The 23,028-nt window shown below is 34.1% G+C and overlaps 1 protein-coding gene across 1 annotated transcript in view; it reads left to right on the top strand.

Moving 5' to 3' along the window:
- The window catches only part of GPATCH2 (G-patch domain containing 2), a 123,477-nt gene that overhangs the window by 77,558 nt on the left and 22,891 nt on the right, over positions 1-23,028 (top strand). The window contains exons 6-8 of the mRNA XM_051782980.1: positions 8,106-8,170; positions 10,451-10,490; positions 13,623-13,693. Of these exons, the coding sequence (XP_051638940.1) occupies positions 8,106-8,170; positions 10,451-10,490; positions 13,623-13,693 (176 nt within the window). The remainder of the gene's footprint in view (positions 1-8,105; positions 8,171-10,450; positions 10,491-13,622; positions 13,694-23,028) is intronic.

Raw genomic sequence — 23,028 nt, 5'->3', positions numbered from 1 at the left:
AGACTGTGGGCTTCAGTGCAGTGCAGACAATTGGGATTCTATTTAATTACAGTGGGTGGTCTTTTTTTTTCATTTAATTATAATTTATTAAACTAAAATCTCTGATCTTTTTTAGTAAAGAAAAAGACATTACTTGCAGGCTGTATTTTAGTCAGTATTTTTCATCTGTTTTCTGATAATAGTCAGATTCTAACATTAACATGTCTAAATATGTTCATGACTGTATAGATTAATGGAACTCATGTCAGCATGTTTAAAATGAGTTTTAATGTATAAGGAAAATGAAAATACTTTAAAACAAATTATTTGGCTCAAAGCTCCATTTATATGGTGTATGTTTCAAGCTAATAATGAGGGCTTACTATGGGTCAGCATGTCATATCCCAGTGGTGTCTAGTGAGATGGAGGGTTATCTTCTATGTCAGCTAGATAACCCTGTGAACAATTTTGAGCAGTGGAGATAATGGGACTGAATTCTGAAATGAGGTAGAACTCTGAAATGGGGCAGAATTCAGAACGAGAGCTGGAAATACCACAGAGTACAGTGTTGTATGGGAGCACTGTACAGCCGCTCATGAAGGCAATCGAGTTTTGGCATCAGTAGTCACTTATGTTTGACAATAATCCTTCTTGATAAGGTGCAATTAAAATGTGAGAGAATGGCAAATCAGGTACATATTCCTAGAAAAGAAATTTTCTTTTCCTATAGAAAAGAAAATTGAAGTAAAAAAATCACTTCCTTGCTACTGGCCCTATTGTTTTTAATCTAATTTTTTTTTTTATTTTCATACAGACATTGCACAATAATAAGTATTTTTTTCATGTTTTGGACAGCTTTCAAACATACTGTCCTGTCTACAATTATTGTGGGGTTTTTTTTAATATTTATTGTTTATTCTCCTTTTTTTCTTATTAAAATGTTATTTTTATGTACTTGGAGGAAATTGTAGATCATTTTTGTGGCAGTATAGGCAATTTCATCTTTCAGGTTTTTTCACTGATTTTTTTATTGCTCTGTATTTTACATATTTTAATTTTGTAAATAAGGAAAAGGCCAAATTTGTTGCTCATCTATGAAAAGAATAGTTATGTAGTCTCTGGTTTCATACCTTCTCAGATGGTGTAACAAGCTTCCTAATTGTGCATCTACATCAAACTATTGATAGCACAATTGAAGTAATTCACTCTTCATACAAAATACATAACTTATATAAACAAATAATGCACTACTTGAATTTCAGTTTTGTTTTCACCTTCAGAGCTAGCACAGTATATCCTGCTGAATTCTATTGTCATTTTGGAAAATGGACTTATGCATGTATACTTTCACAGTATGTATTTGGCCAAGTCTAAAAGCACTGGTATTAAAGGTATTTTTACTGCTATCTGTTGTATCACTCATCTTGTGTTTGCCTTTTATTTTTAGCCATAGCACAAGTGAATTATTCAGCACTGGCTAGCATATTCTTTCTGTTTCATTTCTTCCCACACTTAATAACCTCGGTTGTAACTCATAGCAAAAGCTTAGTGACTCCTGTAGCCTTTGGTCAGCCAGTAGAGGCCACTCACAGCTTGCGACTGAAGCTGGGCAGCGATTTGGAACTGGGGGTTTTGTTGTGTGCTTGGCTTTTCAATCCATGCCGACTTGCGCTGCCGTGGGCTGTCATTGTGCGACTCATACCTGCAAAGAGTTCTGAGTAATTCTGCTTCTCTATGTAAATGCATTTAATATTGGCGATTTTCTGTTTCCTGTGATAAGTCCCATGGCAGCAGGAATAAAAATCACCTGCAGTACTTCAAGCAGAGTTTAAGCAAATGCTTGGATGGCATCCTTTGTTGCTGGTACACTCCTTGCTGTCACTTACTTTAACGAACTGAAGAAATACTATTACAGGTTGCTTTGAGGAGGGGAAAGGAGGGTCCTGTTTATATTTTTTCCCCAAATGGAACCGAGCTGCAGAAAACAACTTACCAGAGGTCAAAACAGCAAGCCTGCGACAGAGCAAGGAATTGAACCTGCATCTCCCAGGTCAAGGCTAGTAGCCTAATCACTGCTCTGCTCCTTCCTTCTGCCTGTATTACTGTGTGGGTTACTTTACTTATTAATGATAGTTTTACAAGTTAAAAAATTATTTCAGAATTTTCGATTATTCTTAACTAATAAGGATACAGTCCCAGCACTAGTGAAATCAAAATCCGGGATTTAGTGAAGATTTCACCCTAGGATAAGTTTTATATCTAAAATATGCTAATAAAGATTTTATTTATCTATGCAGCATATTATTGCAGCATTTATTTAGTAGCTCTGTTTCCCACATGAGGGAAATTTGATTTTATATAAATAAAATTTGTTAAATAATATTTATATTATTTAGAGAATATTTATAATATTTAGAGAATAATGATGTAGCAAACTTTTGGCCATTGTTCTGTTGCAATATCTAATATATTTCAGACAGCTGCCCTGAAGATTTCCCCTTTCCTAGTATAAAAAATTGAAATAGTGGTGCTGTCTGGTGTGTTTTTGCAGTGCAGAAAGTCTTACGTTTGCCTTTTAACAATGAGTGAGTTTAATTTAAAAATAAAAAGTAAAAGTTTCTGGTTTATATTTTCTTCTTAAGACTTACAAATCAGTACATTTTTTTGCAGTACTGTGAGTTGCTGTTGGAGCAATAGTTACCACATAGTACTATCTCATATTAAATGTTAGGAATCTCAGAAGAGTCCCTGACTTCCTTCCAGATGGGACACTTACAATTTTTAGTTTACCTAATGCTTTCTCCATAGGCCAATTATTTTTTTATTGCATCATACACTAGTACTTATTTTTTCTAACAGCTCCTCCAGTGTTATTGTATTACATAGCTAAAGGCAGCAGAAATGCACTAATATATATCATTACAATGCATCATAGATTTACTGTGCCTGTTCTATAATCTGCGAAAACTTGTCCCCTTGACAGAAACTTAGGACAAAACATGGTGTGTGATATTTTCTATTAATGTTACCATTTAAAACAAACAAACAAAAAAACCTTACAGCCCAGCCAGTTTCTTTTCAAAAAGTCCCTTTTAGTTTTAAATTTGTATTTATTTAATTTCAAATTCAGGTTTTATCTTAAAAGTAGCAGAGAAAAACTGTGAAATGGCAAAAGTTTACTAAGAAATTCCTTGCTTTGCTTTTATACGTGGGATTTAAATTTTCCATCTTTCCCTGAAGTAGCTATGTTCAGTAGTGAACTTTTCTTCTTTTAGTCTCTGATATCTTGATTTTCTTTTTCATCTGTTAATCATTCGATTGAAAACTGTATATAAAGAGATAGAGGTAGTTTGATCAGTTGTGTGAAAAGAAACGTAGAGAAAACTCTTAACAGTGTTTGAGATCACTAGAGAGATTGGGGAGCTAAGACGTATTCTTTCATGCCAAGAAACTTACTGATTCTTATTTCTCTCTTTTGTTTTTTACTATATTAAGAAAAAACAATAAAACATATACAGGGAGATGTGTATTTGCTTTAGGATTAAAGTCCATGTCTTTTGACCTATTTTTCTCAGTTTTTCTCTTTCCATATCACTTACATATACTTTGCAAACAGAATGGCAATGATCATTGATTTTTTGCAACACTGTGTTAGTAAGAGGTTAATTTTAAAGAAATGTAACTGGAGTAGCAAGAAACTGGCATAGAACTATTCTGCCAGTGAACCATGTCTTCATGAAGACTTTGTAGAGTTTGGCTGAGCATCACTTAAAGGTAATCTGTACATTAAAGAGATGCTTCTCTGGAACGGTCAGTTTGGGCCCTTCAGCAAGAGTGTGCTTTCAGAGGGAATAAAAGTGTAATGGTAATGTCAAGCTAGGGTTATGGCAATGTTTCAGTAATGTATACTGTGAAAGCTATTTTTGTTTTCATAGTTTTCTATATTGCTCCAAGTCAAATGTGTATCTATATTTTTTTAAAGACGTATTTTAAATCCAGAACTTTGCTCAGTGTATGTGCTTTCCAGTGCTTCTAGTGGAGGAGAAGGGTTATAAAATGTGTAATAATAAATTGATGCTGAAAATAATAAGAAATTACTCTTAATCAGTGCAATAAAATATAGAGAATAGATTTTTTTCTATTTCTTCCCTTGTCATGGTTTGATTTAATTTCCTATAAATTGACAATTACAGATCTGTAAATTATGGAAGTGACAATGTCATGCTGTTATTTCCAGTGCAAAATCCTTTCTCCAGGATTTGATTTTAGTTGCATTTCATTTTGGAAAATGACTTCTTTTGTAGTAAATCCTGCCTGAGAAAACGGAATTCACTACAGAACTATTCAAATTTTGTGAATAGAGTGTTTTTAGGGAAAGATACTATAAATATGTGAACGCAGATACAAATGACTTTTCTTCTTCTGGAATTTAAAAGTTTTGGTTAATCTACTTGATTTTTAGATATGTTAATCTGCAGTTAATCATAGCAGTTATGTTATAGAGTGGCAAAAGGAACATGTTCTTTCATTTAGGAAAGCAGTTAGGTCATTTCTGTACCTTTACTTTGTGTCCAGCAAAATTTTGTTGGGCTTTCATACGGTGGATGTGACACACTGTGATGGCTAAGCTAAGCTTAGCCCTAAACTTTATTCATATTAAATAGTTATATTAACTGTAAGTATCTCTTGTGAAATGTGTTCCTGGAGAGACTTTGCCTAGGAGGAAGATGATGAGCAAGGAGGCTCAGATTTCCCTAGTTTCCATTTATAGTCCTACTTTACTGCTTTATGCAGCTAGGCCACAGTAGAGATACAATACAATTGGTCTGTGTGAAGACCTACGGTACTACTTTTGTACTTTTTGGAGGTCAGTATTGCTCCTCATCTCCTAGGACATCATTCCTAGTGGTCTGCTACATTTAGTAAGTTTTTTAAAAGCTGCTAATCTTAATAAGAAAATAGTTAGAAATACTTTCAGTTTTTATATTAGTTATGGTTATCTGAGTTCCAGTATGGGTGTGATTATGTTTGGTTGTGGGGTACTGCAACTTCTAGAAACAGTGTTAAATCTACTAAAAAGCTTGAAAGCTATTATTGGGCATTTTGTAGGGATTTTAATGTCGTATAGGAAGGAACTTTTGAAGTCAGAATTCTGTTCCTGTTGTGTGTGCACACTTTTAAGTGTGCAATGGCTTTTTTCCAAAAAGTTGATCCATCAAAAGATTTTAAAAAAAAATTACTGTACTTATATTATTAGAAAATAAAAATCTGCTGCATTTTTTCCTATGAAATATGTGGCAAAAGGAGCCTGTAACATTCGTTGGAAATCATCAAACCGTGCTTTTTCAGTTTGCCCTTAACTTGCTCCTTCTCAAAAAATTGAGAAGGTATCCACTCCCTCAGAACATAAAGACATCAGACACAGGCTAGGAGAATACGATGAGAAGGGAAAACCCACTTCAATTCCAATGTCTTTTCTCAGATGGCTCAGTCCTGGTCACCTTGACCGCCGTGGCAAAACCATCAGGGACCATCCCTACCAGTGCTGACTCTGCAGTATCAGTTCTAGGATATTGTGTACTCATGGCTAATTTAGCATGCAAGTGTTAAAAACTAATACGCTTGTGTATCAAAGGAGGATGTTTACTACTGTGTAAGAAGTGACCATTGCCAAGAAGTAATGTTAATTGATGAACTGAGTTTAAAATTTAAAACAGACCCGGTCTGTCAGTCTTCTTAACACTCCCATCACAGCAACTCTGGTTCCCTCATACACATATGTGCACACTAGCATACATTCAATTGAAAAAAAAAAAATCTTAGTTTTGCAAACTTTCAGTGCTGTTTGTAAGTACCCAGGGGAAAGACAGTACCTGCTTTACCCCCGATTTCTTCTTGTGCACTGGGATTTTGTTGATTAACAAATGAACAGATAGATAACAACTGGGGGTTTGCATAGATTAAAAATCTGAACAGTTGAGAGGGTATTGGTTTTGATTTTGTGTCCTGCAACTTGCTGTTGTTTTCTGGAGCAATTGGCCCTTAATTCTGTGGAGATACAGCAGATCTTTGGAGATTTTTGTAAGAGTGAGTTAGCACATGAAGTTGGACTCAATGGGCTCTGGTTTAGCTTTTTACACCCTAGGTAAGTTTTGCAAATAGGAATTAATTTGCACTAACACATTGTGAATCTTACAATAATCAGCAGTCAGTTTTATGCAAAGGCCTGTATATGTATGCATTATGAGTTCAGTTTTATAAATATTCTGTGTCTGCTTGGTAACTGAAGCTATCTGGGGTGCACAGGAGAAACCTGAGCAGTGCACTTTGTGATCAGTTGTAACTGTATTCCAAGCAAGTTCATATTCTCATATAAATTAGTGGAAAAACATACTTCTGTGGTCTCTGTATTATTTTAAAACTGGCAATTTATCAGGTGAATTTTCTTGAAATTTCCATGCTTATTAAATTTCAGATTATGTATTTTGAGTAAGCTGGAAACTTAAACTTGTTTCCATAAGTATGGCTGTAGGTAAACAACCAATTTTAGTCCAGAAAATAGCTTTTGCTTCTGTCAACATGTTGTTTATTTTCTCCCTGAGATAAAAAGTTCGGTTTTCTGATATTTGTACCAAGATAAAGTCTGTAAACAAGATTAATATAGTGTGGAAAAGGTTGTCAGCAGCCCTGGCAAAGGAAATAAGTTGCCTGTACACAGAACATACTGTAAACTGAATAAAAGTGTCAGGTCCACCATGAGATAATGTGATCATGAACCTCTAACAAAGCATGACATAGGCACAGTCGGCTTTTCTTATAGCCACAGTGTAGAAAATGGATTACTATATTCCAGGGATACCCACTGGAATAGCATGAAAACCTCATTTTGAGATTAATGCAGGATATAACTCTCAAGAGCTGAGCTGCATGTTTACCTATAGTGTTAAGGTAACAGTTTAGTTATTAATCTTAAAATTTAGAAATTTCATATTAAAATACTTGCTCATATTTACAGACCTGTCTTTGCGAATGGCCGTATCTCACTTTTATTCTTAGATGAACTATGACATTTAAAAAGTAACGTTTGGTCGGTGTTTTAATATTATCACATGGCTGTGTAAGGCCTCAATCAATCTAGTAAAACAACAAAATGAGGGTAAATCAGTAGGTGCTGTTCTCCCATGTAGCTGCCATGATTTCCTCTACTAGAGATTTGTATGTTTGCATAGATATTTCAGATTTAAGATATTACCAATTCTTTTTAATCCCCATCAACTAGAAAAGTGACAGCACTTCATTTTTTTCTCAGTTCAGCCCCAGGTGACATCATTCTTCAGGTCAAAAAAGTAGATTTTGCTCAAATACTTTAATCGCGTGGAGCTTTCAAATTATCCAGTGAGCATTCTTCGAAAGTTTTCCAGACTTGGAGCTTCAACTGTCCTGAGTTTTCTCCATTACAACACCAGATTAATAGGGATATTTTTCTTTAAAAGTTGAGCTCATTGTTCTTGTAGTAACAAGTAGACTGCTTTTATCTGCGAATCTCCTCCTTATGTACTATTGGCAAACCTGAGCCATATAAATGTATTATCATTGAGTTTTTGTGGTCTCCTTTCAAGCCTGGCAGAACATCTGACTACAGTAAAGTGTGGTAAAAATTATTTTACCTTTGCTTTCTATCCCACATCAACTTGAATTTCAAAAGGTTTGTGTTGGGATACAAAGGTTGGGAGGTGTTTTTTTTTACTAAATTTATTTCTGTATTAGCCATAAATAAGGACAGTATATTCACTATGATTTTCAAAACATCTAACTTTCATTTTTAGGAGATAAAGCATTCATGAACTTCTAAAAAAAGTAACTTAGGGCCTTGACATCTGTAAATGTCTTTTATGCCTGACATCCAATCAGAATTGCACATAAAGAATTTTGCCAAATCTTGTATAACACTTTCTGCACTCATAATTTACTTTAAAATTGCAGATATTGCTAATTGCATTTACTGCATCTATATGTTGTCTCTATTTTGTATTTAATATTTGCGATATATTCCTAATAAACAATCATTTTGTGTATATGGTGCCCCATTATTCAAAGACTTCTTTTTCCTATGTTTTTTCCATTAGATAACACCAGGACCAGGCGGTAGCAGGAAAACGGTTCACTTGGCCCAGGATTCTCTTCACCATGAGTGAGTACCAGTGATGGGAGTTACAGTAATTTCCAAAGAAAGATACTGAATTAATTGTTTAAACATAAGTAAATAGGGAATGTAATTCAGTTTGTTTAGTTATTCTAGTATGTAATTACTGTATGCTCTTCAGGTGGCAACATTTAACAGCATTATTTATTTGTTATCTCTTTCAAATACTAGAATAAGAACACTAAATTTTCTTTTATTTTTCAAATCAGAAATTTAAAATACAGACATACATGATGAGGAAATAGTATATTTGGGGATGCATTTGTATGATCTAACTGCTACTAGACCAAGCATCCACAGTTTAAAACAGAACTTGCCAAGGCAAGAATACAGCAAACATCAGATCCTTAGTAGCAACTGTTCTATGATACTAATCCACTTCTGTTTCACCCCATAACTTGATAATGTGTGTGTGAATTCAAGATGTTATGATTTCATAAGTTATTTCTACCCTTAAGTAATTCAACTGGTATTTTATGGGGTTTACTTTTGTATTTACAAGCAAATAAATAATACTGTGATTAAGTGAATGGACAAAATTGTAAAAATCAGTGTGATGTGAATATTACTTTCCCGTTACAAGAGGTCTTATTCTTTATGAAAGATTTTTAATATCTAAATATGAGATGCATTCAAATTACTTTGATGTACTTTTTCAATAGAGATGTTTTACTAATTATTTAGTCTGTAATCAACTGATTTGTCACAATCCACAAGAGTTTATGTGGACGAGTTTGATGCTTCTCCTTGAGTGTTTACTGTTGACACTGATCAGAGGCAAGACACTCATCTATGTGGAATTTAGATCTAAGCCATTATATTTCTTATCTTCATCAGCTCCTGGATGTTTGTGACCTTGTGTGTTGAGTCATCTGCAAATGTGATGTTTTGTACTTTTCATTCCCTTGCCAACATCAAAGTTGTGTGTATATGAAATCTCCCTGTTTTCACCAGATTTTGAACTATTCAGTGCAGTTGATGAATGTTTCATGTCCAAAATATATAGTATACCTTATCTCAGGTATACTTTTAACTTCATTGCTGCCAGTCCTTTTTCATTTCCAACTCCCTTTCCTTAATCACCTTAAAAGCAGAAAAAGGAGAAAGCAGTATGAAGGTTTTGGTGACAGCTGGTCTTTTATACAAGAATGAGAAGATTGACTGCTCATCAGCAAACTCACAAAAACTGAGTGATAAAAAGCCACAAGACTTTCAGATTTGTGACTTAAAAATAAAAGTGATTTAGACAGAACAGTTCCATGGAATCTGCATCTTCTCAGTATGCTAATTAAAGTTTAAACATCATTATGTGGCTGCTGGGGGGGGGGAATAGGATGAAACTATATTGAATGTCACTACTTCAAAAAAAGCATGACTAGGTTAAGTTTACAATCTTTGGTTGTACTTCCAGAGGAACTTACAAGTATAATAGCAGATGTTCTTTTTTGTGCAATATTGTAATGGATGAAATTATTTTATCCTTTAACCAAAACCCATTGCTTGCTTACATGAATACTATGTAGATACTATATGTAACTTGAGATCCCCCTTGGGTTTTTTCCCTTCTCATTTTCATTTTCCAAGTGTGGAGGTTTGTATAATTCTTGCTACAGCTCCATTCAGATGGTTATTCGGTTCTGTGTGATCACAGTGTGTATGTGAACCAGTATTGTGCTTTTACTGCTGTTGAGGGAAGAGGCACGTTCTCATCCCTGCATGTCAACATTTCAGTCCAAATTTTTATATCTCTGAAATAAGGCTGCTGATAGTCAAAATTCTGTAGTTGTGTGGAGATATGAAGCCACTGAATTTACAAACTTGGAATTTCTCTTTAGATTCTAACTCAGACCTCAGTTTGTGAAATACTATGTTAACAACTATCAGGTAGTCCAAAGTATGTTAAAGTCTTTTCAGCTATAATCATTAATAACTACCACTTCACTACTAAATAATAAATTACTTTTATTTATAGCACGTGCATAATAGTATTAAAATACCATCATTTATGTGTTATTTTAGCTTGTTTGACAAAATATAATTACCTATAAAGCCAGTAGCTTCTCAGAAGTGAAATCTGTGATGCGTTCTTTCAGAACTGTAACAGACTTAGAGAGTTCAATAAAAATATCCCATTAAAATAAAGCATAGCCAAAGGCTATATTTTCCTGGCAGGCAATAAAATACCCAAAAGCACGCACAGACTGGTCATATGACAGCATGTGCTTTGTTAGTTATATTGTTAAACTGTCTTTTCTTTTTCTCCCACAGTCACTGGTTTAGCCCTGGGGCTAGGAAGGAACATAGCCAGGTAAGAACTGCTTTGATCAAGAACAGTTTACTAGGGATGTATAAAGAACTTTAACTACCTCTACTCCAGAGGTAGTGGGCTAGTATTTTAAGAAATTATAAACAAAGCAGGTATAATTTCATATTTTCTTGTAAGCAAAGATATTAACAGCGGTGCATTTCCAAAATTCTCTTAATTAAAAACCTTTAATTAGTCACTTAATTTCAGTGAAGTATCTTTGAGGTTTTAAAGTTTAAATGAAAATCCTGATTTTTTTTTAATTATTTTGTCTAATTGTAGTATCTCCAAATATTGCATTTCTCAAAATGCTGAAAAGCAAAACATTTCACTCCCAAAATCAAGAAATACTTTGACAAGAGTTGGCAGGCTTCTACAGGAAGATCTTCAGTTCCATTTTTCTGCATTTCATTGGTTACAATGACCACAGCAGTAAAAAAGGAGCTGTTAAATCTCCATCATGGTGCAGATATTGGTGAAAATTACTTCATCTGCTGAGGCCCTAGAATGTAGGACTTAGGAGATCCAAGCCTAGAGATGTGGTTGAGGGAATGTGAAGATATGTTTAGCATTTGATTAGCAGCATGACACTTTAGCTTGTTTTCAGACATGGAGGAATACTTGTCTTTATGGATGGTAGTAAGATCTAAACATACTGTCCAGGACTATAAAATATGAAAATAAATCTGGTTTCATTTCATAAATTTGTAGTTCACTTCAACCATTCAGTAAAAGTAGTTGAATATGTCATTAATACATTGAAATTTAAGACAAAAGTTCTATTTTTTTAACTTGGAAAAAATCGATATCACGCAGTTGATTTCACAGAATCAACTAAGTTGGAAAAGATCTGTGCCAGTTTGCTAGTGTATTTACAAATAGATTTGAATAGATTTGAAATCTTAAAAGGAAATAAAATCTAAACAGTCTTTGGAAGGTTCATCTTAGGATGATCCATCATGAACACTTGTAGTTCCGATAAGTCATAGTTTAAATCTTTCCTGTCCCCCCCTCTTCTTCTGAACTCCAGAGCAAGCCATATTACTTACCCAAAAGTACCAGAGTCAATAAAACATGTTAGTTTTAGCTGTAGGTTGTGAACTTCTAGCATGTTGCAATATGTCAGCTGACTCACAGGTTTACATAATTCACATTTAACTCTCATTATTTTGAAATACATTTCCTAGTGAAACAAACATATAAAAAAGAACTAGGAGTTTGAGTAATTTTTTGTCAGTTGGGTTTCTAAAATATTGATTGTCTCAACAGATTAGTTAACTGAAGTTGTACTGTTTACTTCTTTAAAAGATTCTAAGCTGAAAAATATGGAAATTTCCATGATGAGAAATACATTAATGCACACCATACATACCGACACTATCCAGTCAGCACAGAGGGTGAGAAATGTCTGCTTAGCTGGTATATAATGACAAATTAATCCATTTTTCTCAGATAATAGTAGGTTTGAATTAATTTTATATTTTACGTGTTTTTTTCATCTTTCCTAAGAGCTGTGTTTCCAGAGCTTGTCTGAAGTCAACTGAATTTTTAATTTACAGATTACTAAGGAATTGTGAAGTAAAGCTAATGTAATCAATTATAGATGTATGATTGATGCCTTTTTGTTTTAAGACAGGAGAATAAAAAAATGGGAATGACATTGCAATGTAATTATGACAGTTTTGACAACCACTAAAATTCTCACTAGATTCTGAAGATCCATAGTGTATAACTGTTCTTTGCATGTGTTTACTACTTTCTGTTTTAATTAATTTTTGGAGTTGAAATTATTATGTTAGAACATGAGTAATCAGCTAACCACATTTGAAGTTTGGCAGGTGATCTTCATTTGTATGTGCTATAACTACAATTTATTTATCAACCAGAGAATGTTGATAACAATAAAACTATTCTCCTTGTCTTGACCGTGAAATAGATACACACTGTCTGACTGTTATACTCGTAAACATTGTGGCTACATTTGAATATGAATTGTAAGTGCTCTAATTCTTTGATGTTAAGAAAATAAAAAAATTAATTTGCAAAAATGTATCAGAATATATACCTTATGTATCCTTTCAGATACCCCTGCCTTTTAAAAGCACACTGCATTTGAGAACTGTATAGCTGAAATGAAGAACATTTGTTCCTTATACAACAGTTAGAAGCGTTAGAGAGTTGGGGAAAAATTGATCAATTTTATAGACTGGTGGCATTTCTCATGTACAGTATTAAAGTGTGGTTGACCAAGTCATAAAATTGATCATTTCCTAATTTCCATAGGATTTTTAAGTGTATTTGCTGTGAATATTAGGTCCATTTGCCCCGCTTTGTTTGTAAACAGTCTTTCATTCTGTTCTTTCCTCAATATATGATAAGTTTCAAGAAACATTTGTGGAGTTTTTATACTGTCCAGTTTTAATTTCTTTAGTGTAACGTTTTGACAGTTGTTTTTTACTGTTATTGCCACTTGACTCATCTGACAAACATAATGCTGGAAATAGACTCTTTGGGCGCTGGAGAGAGTCTGACTGAAAAGTCTTCCTTTATTTGTCTAAAAATAAATAAAGTAAATCACAGCTTGTTTCAGAAGCTGAGTCACCATTTCAGTTAAACAAATCCTTCATTATTCCTGCTTCCTCACTATTACGGGAAGCTTTAATACTGTCTTTTTGTTGATTGTGCAACTTTCAAATTACTGCAGCTCCTGGGGCTTAGTAGAGGAGTTTATAACTGTTTCATAACTGCTTAGATGCAAGTGCCAACCTGAATAGTTTTTTGTAAATTAAATGTTTTCCAGCACTTTTAGTTATACAGCTTTGAAAATTTAGATTGAAATTGTGAAATTTTACAGATAAATTAATTGTGAAATTTTGAATTGCATGGCTTTCTAATATGCTTTGAAAATGCTTTAATTTTACTTTTTCAATTATTTAGGCATTTTAAATTGGTAGATATATATTTACATACTAGCTATCATTGTAAAATTCTATTAATTTCAAAGCCATGGGTGAAAGCTATTGAGAGATTACTCAAGAGAGGAAAGAGTTGTGTTGTCAGGATAACTATTCTAAAAAGCAAATAAAAGCATTGCTTGTGAGATTGTTCTGAACATGTTTGGGTTTTTTTTGATAGCTTCAACTCTTGCGAGACAACCGATCGGAGAGAGGACACAAGAAGAACAGCTCTGTAAAAACAGCTAGCAGGTAAGTTAATGTGGCAGCTGTCATTAATACAGTTCAGGAAGTTGTTGATTTCTCAACTCTCAAATCTTTATATAAGAAGTGGCACCAATCCACTGGTGTATTGTACTAGGTCTTCTGGGGTTTTTTCATACTTTATTTTCAAGAATTTCTTTTGTTTGGCATAATCTTTGCCCTAACTATGAGTATTAGAGTTTTGTGGTGACTATATCCAACTACACTTACTAAACTTAATCTCTTTAGAACATCAGAATTAAATGGATGCCAAAGTATGGTTTGTGCTTCTGGCATGTAAGTTAAATGCTGGAAATGTATAAAATTACTATTATGCATATGTGAAATCAAGAAAATAAATACTGTAACACTTAAATTGTTCCTATATTTTGACTATAAAAATTTCATTGTGAAGACTTAATAAAAGCAAATCTAATTCTATCCTCCAGCTTCTTTCCTCTCTCTCAAAAGACAAAGCATCAACGCTGAACTTACAGACACTGATCTAGGAGCCTGTTCCTAGAGGGATTTTTTTTGTGTACAGGCTACCTGCTAAATCTATTCTAGCAAATGATTATTTTAATTCTATCATTTTTTTAAATGAGAAACTACATCAATGCTTCCCTTGCTATGCACAACACCTTACACTATTTTTATGTTGTTCTGTAAAGATGACAATGTGCTATCAAGTTACTTTTTTGAAAAAGTTGTAATGAATTTATATCATCATGTAATTCTGTGGTACCGCTTGAGAGAGTTTTCTTTCAGGCAGTTGACTTTTAGTATATATGTGCTCACCCTAAGTTTTTAATATTGCTAAATACTTCCCTTGCTAAATACCTGGAAAGGGAGACCAATACTTCTTTCAAAAATATGCACATTAAATATGAATCTGTTTCATCATATGCAAGTTCTGGTCACATACTCTAAGATACTGGTTATGGCATGTTGGTAATTCATCTTTAGAAATTGTGGTTATCTTTGTCTATTAAACCTTTTATATTAAACAAAATTTTTAAAACTTCTGCATAACTTTTCTGGCAAGTGCACTTGTTAAATGATATTTTGGCTCATAATTTTAGAATTAGTTGAAGTTAGATATGAATTTTCACCATAAATGGGCTATCAGACTATCAGACTACTTACATGAGAGTATAAAGTGGGTATAAAGTGAGAACTAAGAAACAGATAATATTCAAAGTCATTTTAGGATCTTTTTTTATGCCGTAGCAATATAAAACAGTTTGAGAAATTCAGAATCATAACTTAGGTGTTTGTTGTCCTGACAAGTGAAGCTCTTGGGAGGTGATTGCTACCTGCACAAGCAGTTAGAACAGAGATTTTTAAAATGGTCTTAAGTACCTGAAGTGATCTTCAACCTCTCTTCATGTCCAGTCAACAGTACCTTAATAGATTGTTATCCCAATAAATATCTGGCAGGATTGTGTAGAAATAATAGGTGGCAAACTCAAGACTGAAGATTTGCATTTTCTGAAAGATATCTGTAATATTAAAGTAAGGCTTCCATAAACTATTATTACAACATAGGTAAAGCCACAGTTCAGATGCATATTTTACTACCCTTAAAACCAGCAGGGTCTCCTGCTCACATCTCTTGGTACCATCATCTCTGTTTTCAAAGGAGTTTTTCCTCCGGGTGAATCAGGTTTTTTCAAAATAATTATTTTTGCTTTTTCAGAAAATCCTACCAGAGAAACTTGAAGAAAAATTCAAACTACTATGAAAATCATATTTTTAGTAGGCCATCTCTTGTCTTAGAATATCAAAGCATAAGTCTTATTTACAAGATGTATATTAAACAAATTTTAACATTCTTTCTATGGTTTAGCTGCTGAAAATAGTAATTTAATTTGCACAATGTGCAAACATCTTTTGTCTCAGGCCAATAGCATACTTTGTTGACTACTTTATTTCTGTAGTTCAAATGTTTTGTATCCTAATATTTTGCTTTTTACCAGAAGTTATTCCAACCAAAATAGAGATTGAATTTCAGTTACATAAAAAAAACACAACATACATAGTTCATCTCCTCACATGTTAAGTGCTGATCCTCATTTGATTTGAGACAATTCCTCTGGTATTCTGTTCCTTACTAATGAAATTACTGTTACCTGGTGACATATGTCAGATTTACCAGTCATTAATATTGAAGACTGATTTTGTTATGACCTAGTTTTAAATTGTTAGTTCTATCAAAAGGGTTAATCTTAGTTTCACCAGCCAATGTAGAGAAGGAACATGTTTCTACTTAACAAGGTACCTGTAGAAATTACTGGTTTAGTAACAAATAATGTTCACAGAGTTAATAAAATGGTGAACATCACCTCAGCTGGAAATGTGCATCTTCAATACTGCATGTAAAAGCTTTAAGTGGAAATCTGTCATTTAGCTTTTTTACATGTGTCCAAGTACTTTGAAAAACCACTGAAGTACAATGATACCAATCAGATATCACAAGGTTGAGTTACAGAATTAAGTAAAATTATAGTAAATCTTTGATTATTTCAGTGTACTACATGCATATGCAGTTAAATCTTCTATTGAATAGAGGTGTTTACTCACAAACCAAAATCTGAAGCTTTCCTAAATGAACACTTAATGCATGTGTTAAACTATTACAGAGGATACTTCAAGGTAATTCAGATGAGTAACCCACTTAGAAAGTAGTGGCTGTGACCTTATATTGTCTTACTCTTTGTTGCTAAATGTGGTGAGAGAACAGCAGCAGTGGTTGAGTCTTGGACATTCTATAAAATTATTGTACTTGTCTAGCATACAGTCTAAATTGCTTCTATTGCAAGACTGAATTTCTGTGGGTATAGTGTGTAGTTTTCACGTAACTGTATTTCTTGTTTGTTTGCTGTTCTGGAAGACATTTTTTCTGTTTGTCATATGTGTATGAGATGCGTACACACACATATTTTTCTATGCTTGCCTTGACTTTTCTTACCCCTTTTGGATGACTGAACACAGTTCTTGTGTCAGAGTGTAGACAATATGTAAATACCCATGTTACATTAGATCAGTGACTTGTGGAATAATTTACTCTATAAATACATCAGAAAGGTGTGGAGCTCTTAGCATGGCAGTGGTCTGCAGCTGTCTCTTTGTGGTGGAATAATACTGTCTGGGATGAGCTATGTAGTGGGTTGCTTGTATTAGGTTTCTTCTGTCAAAATTAATAATAATGATCTAATCCTATATAACTAACATGAACTTTTTCTAGTGGCAAGTTAATCAGATTGTAGGGAACCGTTGATATGGCTACTGATGGACGAGATGTTAAGGAAGGGGACAGTCCTGAGCCACAGCATTTAGAACCTGAATAGATTATATTAACAGTGATACAGTTCAGCATGTGATCTTCTGCATTCAAGACATTTAAATATACCTATCTATTTATGCTACCTTCACAGATAAGATTTAATCTACAAATATGTAGTTTTCCCATTCATTATTTAAATTGTTAACAGTACTAAAAAATACTCTTTTAGAAGCTGCATTTATTCCTCCTCTAGAGCCTTGAAAAAAATTCTCTGTTTACATTATCTCTCTGCATTAGGATGAGAACAGTCTCCTCCCCAATCTGCTTAAAGGTGATAGATAATTCTTCCAGCAGCTTGTTTTCATCCTCTATTCTTTTGCCAGTAAAGAAGGGGTTTTGTCTGAATTTTTAATGTGCTTCAGGCAAAGTCAGCCTGGTTAGCTCAACTCACCTATTTAAATTAAATTGGCTGGTTTTGTACAAACCATATTAGGGTGTGCTCACATGATTTCTTCCTCCAGCAGAGCTGTGGAGATGATAATCTCCAGCAGATGTGTGATAACAAATAGCTTGGGATAGTAATGTCTTCATCTGGCGCAGTTGTTAGCAGACCAAATGTCTGTCTGTAGCCCGAGGCAGTGGGCAAACAATTGAACATGATTGAGTTACGGCGAGTTAACAAGTTGCTGCTTGGCAGCCGAACTGCCTGGGCTGATCATGTGCCCATTTTCTGGCTCCCATCATGAGGTAAAATACATTTTCTTTCGTAAAATTTTACAAAGGAGTCGTACCTAAAGGAGATTTCCTATGGCTAAGACATTCCTTTGATGAACAGTGGGGACAGCATTGAAGGGTGTTTTGCTGACCTGCTATAACATGATTTTGAACATGTAATTGCATTGTTAAATGTATGGGGGACCTCCATCACACAGCTATCTTTCTGCCTCTTAATACATAATGAACTTATCCTCACAATACCCTTATGAAGGCAGTACTTTTATCCTCATTTGACAGAATAACCAGAATACTTAAACAACTCAATATTTTGCCTTCGGTGATAACAGTTGATGCCATAACTAGGTAATTTATGCTGTAATCTGGAAGCAACAGAATTGCAGGTTGGAAAACAGTAGACTCTGAATAAGTTGAACTTGTGTAATTATTTTCTTTACATAGTGGTCTCGTGTCATATTTCTTTTTTAGTGTGTTCCTGTTAAGTATCATGAGTTATTTCATCTACATATTTATTTTTTCTTACTGTATGGTAAGTATAATTTGACACATGCATGAATTAAGAAACTGAAAATAGTGCCCAAATTTTTACCACTTACCGATTTTTTTTTGTTGAATCTTGCTAATTCTGTGTTGGCTTTCCCCTTGCAAATGTTCCCTGAGAGACCTCTAAAAGAAGAAAAAACATAAAGCTATTATTCCTATTCAGTTCATTCCTGGCTTGAAAGAAGGCTAAGTCATACTCATGGAAGTGATTTCAAGGTGGAGTAGAATTATACAAGTCAGGTTTCAAACAGGTAGCTGATGTTGTGTTAACACTTTAATCAATGTACCAGCAGCTTAGCATGAACTAGTTAGCCAGTTCTTGTGGCTGCAAAGTAGACCATAGCTTGATATTTCTTTAAAAATCAGGAGGAGCTACCTACTTGGCCATTACTAGAATGTGACAGGAGGACTGTGTGCCTGTCATCCAATGATCACCTGTTGCTGCTCTATTCTGAGCTGGCAAGAAGCCTTTGAAGTCTCTTCCTACTGTGGTGAACAGCACAGACTGAAATACAGGTCTTTGCACATGTGGAGGAGGCATTCAGGAAAACAGACTCTGGAAGTAGTACAAGAAGGATTACATAAAGGAAGTACATAAATGCTACCAAATGATGATGTGTCAGTAAAACTCCAGAACACTAGTTATAACTTCCCCATGTTTTCTTCAACTGTCTCTTTTCCTCTTTTCCTGTCTCTTCAACTCCTCCTTTCCCTAGTTGTTCTCAATCCTGTTTAAATAGATGCTTTGTGCTGATACAAGAGGATGACTCTCAAATATTTTCACTTCTTATAACTAAGTGTTCTATGTGAATTAGTATTTAAAGAAAGCTTGTAAGAGAAAAATTATGCCCAACGTGATGTAAGCTTTTCAGAAGTGTAGTATTGCTTTGGTTAAAATTAAAATTTTCTGTCTTTCCCAGTTTCAAAGGAAAATCCCTGTTTGTACATTTGTGCTGCGCTTGTTCATTTTCATCTGATGATACGGAACATGGTACTTTTTTACACAGATGTAACAAATAACATTACAGCTGCTCTTTATTTGATCTTCTAAACAGACAAAGATGTGCAAGGATTCTGCCTGCTCCCTCTTTCCCACCGTGTCATCTGTTGTTTGGGAAAGAGTCCTAATTTGCAGCAGATACAAAACTATTTGTCGAGTTGCAGGTTTGCCAAAAATAAATGAAACCATTAATTACTACATTTTTTGAGCAGCTGTTAATGGATTGGGATAAGAAAACTGTACATTAGGCTACTGGTTAATTACAAGAACTGTAATTGTTTAATGTGGCTTTTGCGGAATGAAATTACAGTACCAGAGGAGGTAAATTCAGACAGTTTTTGAAAATTATACATGAAGACGTGCACTCACACTGCAGTAAAGCAGAGGAATGCATGGCTGTTTTACCAGGTAATTCACTTCTGCCATCATATGAACACATGTTCTCAACAAAAAATACTTTAAAAGAAAGTAATAATTAAACATGCTTTTTAATTCAAGTGTAAAATTACTAAAGGTAGTAAGTTAATATCTTGTAACCCCAGAGCTAATAATGCAGGAGATTCAGATATAACATTAAAATCCAAATGTGTTTACATCATTAGAAATTAACAACTAAGCAGTTTTATCTCCTCTTTGGAGTGCCGTGAAGCAGTAACTGTACTGTTATGATTGGTGCTTAATAATATTTGCAGTTCCAGATTAAATTATGTGAATGTTTGAGGACACATTGCTTTCCTCCCTTGCTGTCACCCTCAGGGACAACATTATTCCATCAGTTTGGTATTATTCTTCACTGGGAAGGCTAAAAGATGGTGCCATTTTCAGAGAGGGCAATTCCTGATTGAGTTTTCTATACTGTAGCCTTATTTTTAGGGTCCTGAAAAGATTTGCATTTGGGAGAGGACAGAGCAATGGTAGTTTGATTGTTTTATCAAAATGTAGCGAGTATGTGATGCTTTGATTTAATGGAAATCTTAAAGCCTCAGTAGTGGTTCATGAGTAGATTTAAAGTATCTATTGACTAAGTGACCTAGTTTAGTCTAGTTACTAGATGTTTTTAAAGTATCACCTTTTAACTCAACTTCCATAATGAGACCTTTGCAAAAGTAGCAGGAGTTTGGAACTGTGCTCTGTTTTGAAAATACATTTTTCCATGTGATCTGAGCATTTTCTTTGCATCTTTAATGCAAAACTGATTAAGTACAAAACCACAAGCTGAATTTTGTTGTTCTTGCACTAAAATCTAATATACTCTATAATAATGTGCATAAATAAGCTGCTAAATAATAATGAAAATTTGTAATTCAAAATTGAATTCCAGGTACACATGAGTATATTAACTCAGAGGAAGTTAATTTTTCCTGATTTTAAAAAATATGTATAATAAAAAATCAGATAACCACTAGAAATTATGTACCTCCGGATGTACTATCTGGATTGATTTTTTCCCCTGAATGAACTGATAGCAAATTTCTCACTTTCAAGTACCAAAATTTTAGCACATGATATACTTGTTTCTCACACTCAGCTGCATCAGATTCTCTCTCTTGCTCTGTTTTTGCTTCACAGCTCAAGCTTTGTTTGTCTCAGCTTACCTGTTAAAATACTAGCAGCATCAGGATAAAGTTAAGTTGAAGACCCTTCCTGCTGTGTAAGGTGTGAGCAGGAGCTGTGCACAGTGCCTGGCATTGTAGTTCCACAGACTGTTTAACCTGTGGTTAGGCAGCACTGCAGTCCAAGGAGGTTGTTATGGAATCTGGTTTTCCACCACTCATTTGTCCTATCATCTCCCCCACCATAAGAAACTTGGTTTTGTCTCTGTGTTTCACCACACAGACACGTGAAAGCTGGATAAGGATGAATAGCCATGCATGAAGGAAGGGTGGGTTTACCTCTTTCTGGTTTTATTGTGCATTAAACTGTTTGTGCAATTTTTGCATCGAGTTCCTACCAATCTCAAAAGGATCCCTGAATCTCATATATGCAAACCAGTATCCCCTGGTGCACTAAAATTCTGAGGCATAGGCACACTGAATTCTATTCAGACTGACTTTCTATAAGTAAACAAAGAGTTTAGAAGAAAATTTGGATAGAAAGAGAAGAAAATTTGTTTCAAATTAGGTAAAATTTTAATGTTTTTCTTTGTTGATATTTTGAAATTGTGATCATTTATTATAACAATACGTTTTAACCTGTCTGGAAACTACCACTGACTAACTGTCATAGACAAAAGGAAGCGAAGGACACTGATTTTTGAATTTCAGACTTATTTTTGCAAGTGTTAATATCACTAATTACTAAGACAAAGCAGACGGACAGAAGTGAAGCTTTTACTGTTAAAGAATTTAGAAACTAAAAAGGACCAAAAAAAAAAAAGTCAGTGTTTTTTTAACTTTCTGGTAGCTGCTCTCCTTTGCTATTAGAAAGTCAAATTTTGCATTCGCTCCTGCACATTTAGACTTCTTGTACTCAATGGAGTTGCTTGACAGTAACTGAAGCGAATGGGTGCAGAGTGTTAGGAAGCATAATTTGCTTAACTTTCTGTCTTAGCTTTAGGGTCTCATCCTGACTTGCATACAATTACATATTTGTTTATCAGATTATTGACTGAATTATAAGTGTACCGTCTTGGCCAGACAATGAGATTGTTGGAAGAATTGTTTCTTAAGCCCAGTATTAAAAATAGGGAAGTGAAAGGGCTAAGGAGGAGAATGATGCTGGGGTCCAGCTGCAGAGCTGTTATTTTCTTGGAACCAATTGGAAGGCAATAGGTTAAGGACTCACCAATGGTTGTAATATGACAAAAAGCTTCTGAATCACTAGTCTAGATCAAGGTCTGAATGGCTTATTAAAAATCATTACATTGTGCTGACTGTTTACCTATGTTAGTTGAAGTATTGGTTTCTTATAGTGGATCAAATTCATCCCAGTTGGCCATGCTTGCTCACCTTCCCAGCACAGAGTTGAATAAAGAAATTGGCTTCCAGGTTATGTTGAGTGCTTCCAAACTGATAAAGCATTTTCCTTCTTCCATTTTTGAGCTACTGTATTGCATATTTGGAGTTTTAGTGTTGCTTTTTGTCCCATACCCATTTTAAAAGTAAAAAAATTTGAACACAACACTAATGTTTGCAATAATTTAATCTAACTCTATATGACTGTAACCCAGAATTTTAAGATGTGGTTTTTAAAGTCTTTTCAACAAAATGCATTTATCCCATACTGAGTTTATTTAGTGAGTATCACACTTGGTAAACAAATATGTATCCAGAAATATCTGGAAGAAATAGTGTAGCTGAATAAACTATTGAGTCCTTCCATTAAAGTATCTGCTCAAGTCCATGTTTACTGCTTAAGTCATAAAGATATTTTCCAAGTCACTTCAGAGCGGTATCGGAGCCCATATCTCTGCAATATCAACAATGTTATTTCAAAATGAAGAAGAAACCAAAGAATATTTGCTTTAGAATTTGTGAAACAATATTGTCCTGTAACAGGATGGTATTTTATTAGTGCAACCTATTTTCAAACTACATTTCACCATTGCATGAACATGAGCATTATTTTTATCAGGTGTTGCTTGACACTAAACAGTAGTGGAACTTGCTGCCAAAAATATTTAGAAATATTCTGAATGAAAATGAAATTTATATTCTGAATGAGTATAAATATTAATTTCCTCTATCGAAAATGTGAAATCATGTCATTTGTTGAAGAAAACTGAAAGTTTTAGCTGTTTAATTTTTGACAGAATTGGATTTTTGGGGTATATTTCCTCAG

The sequence above is a fragment of the Manacus candei genome, unplaced genomic scaffold (assembly GCF_025592945.1).
Source record: "Manacus candei isolate 608988 ecotype Guabito, Panama unplaced genomic scaffold, ASM2559294v1 h1tg000017l, whole genome shotgun sequence".
Taxonomy (NCBI): Eukaryota; Metazoa; Chordata; class Aves; order Passeriformes; family Pipridae; genus Manacus; species Manacus candei.
Note: the sequence above shows the minus strand (reverse complement) of the source record. Positions and strands in the feature narration are given on the sequence as shown.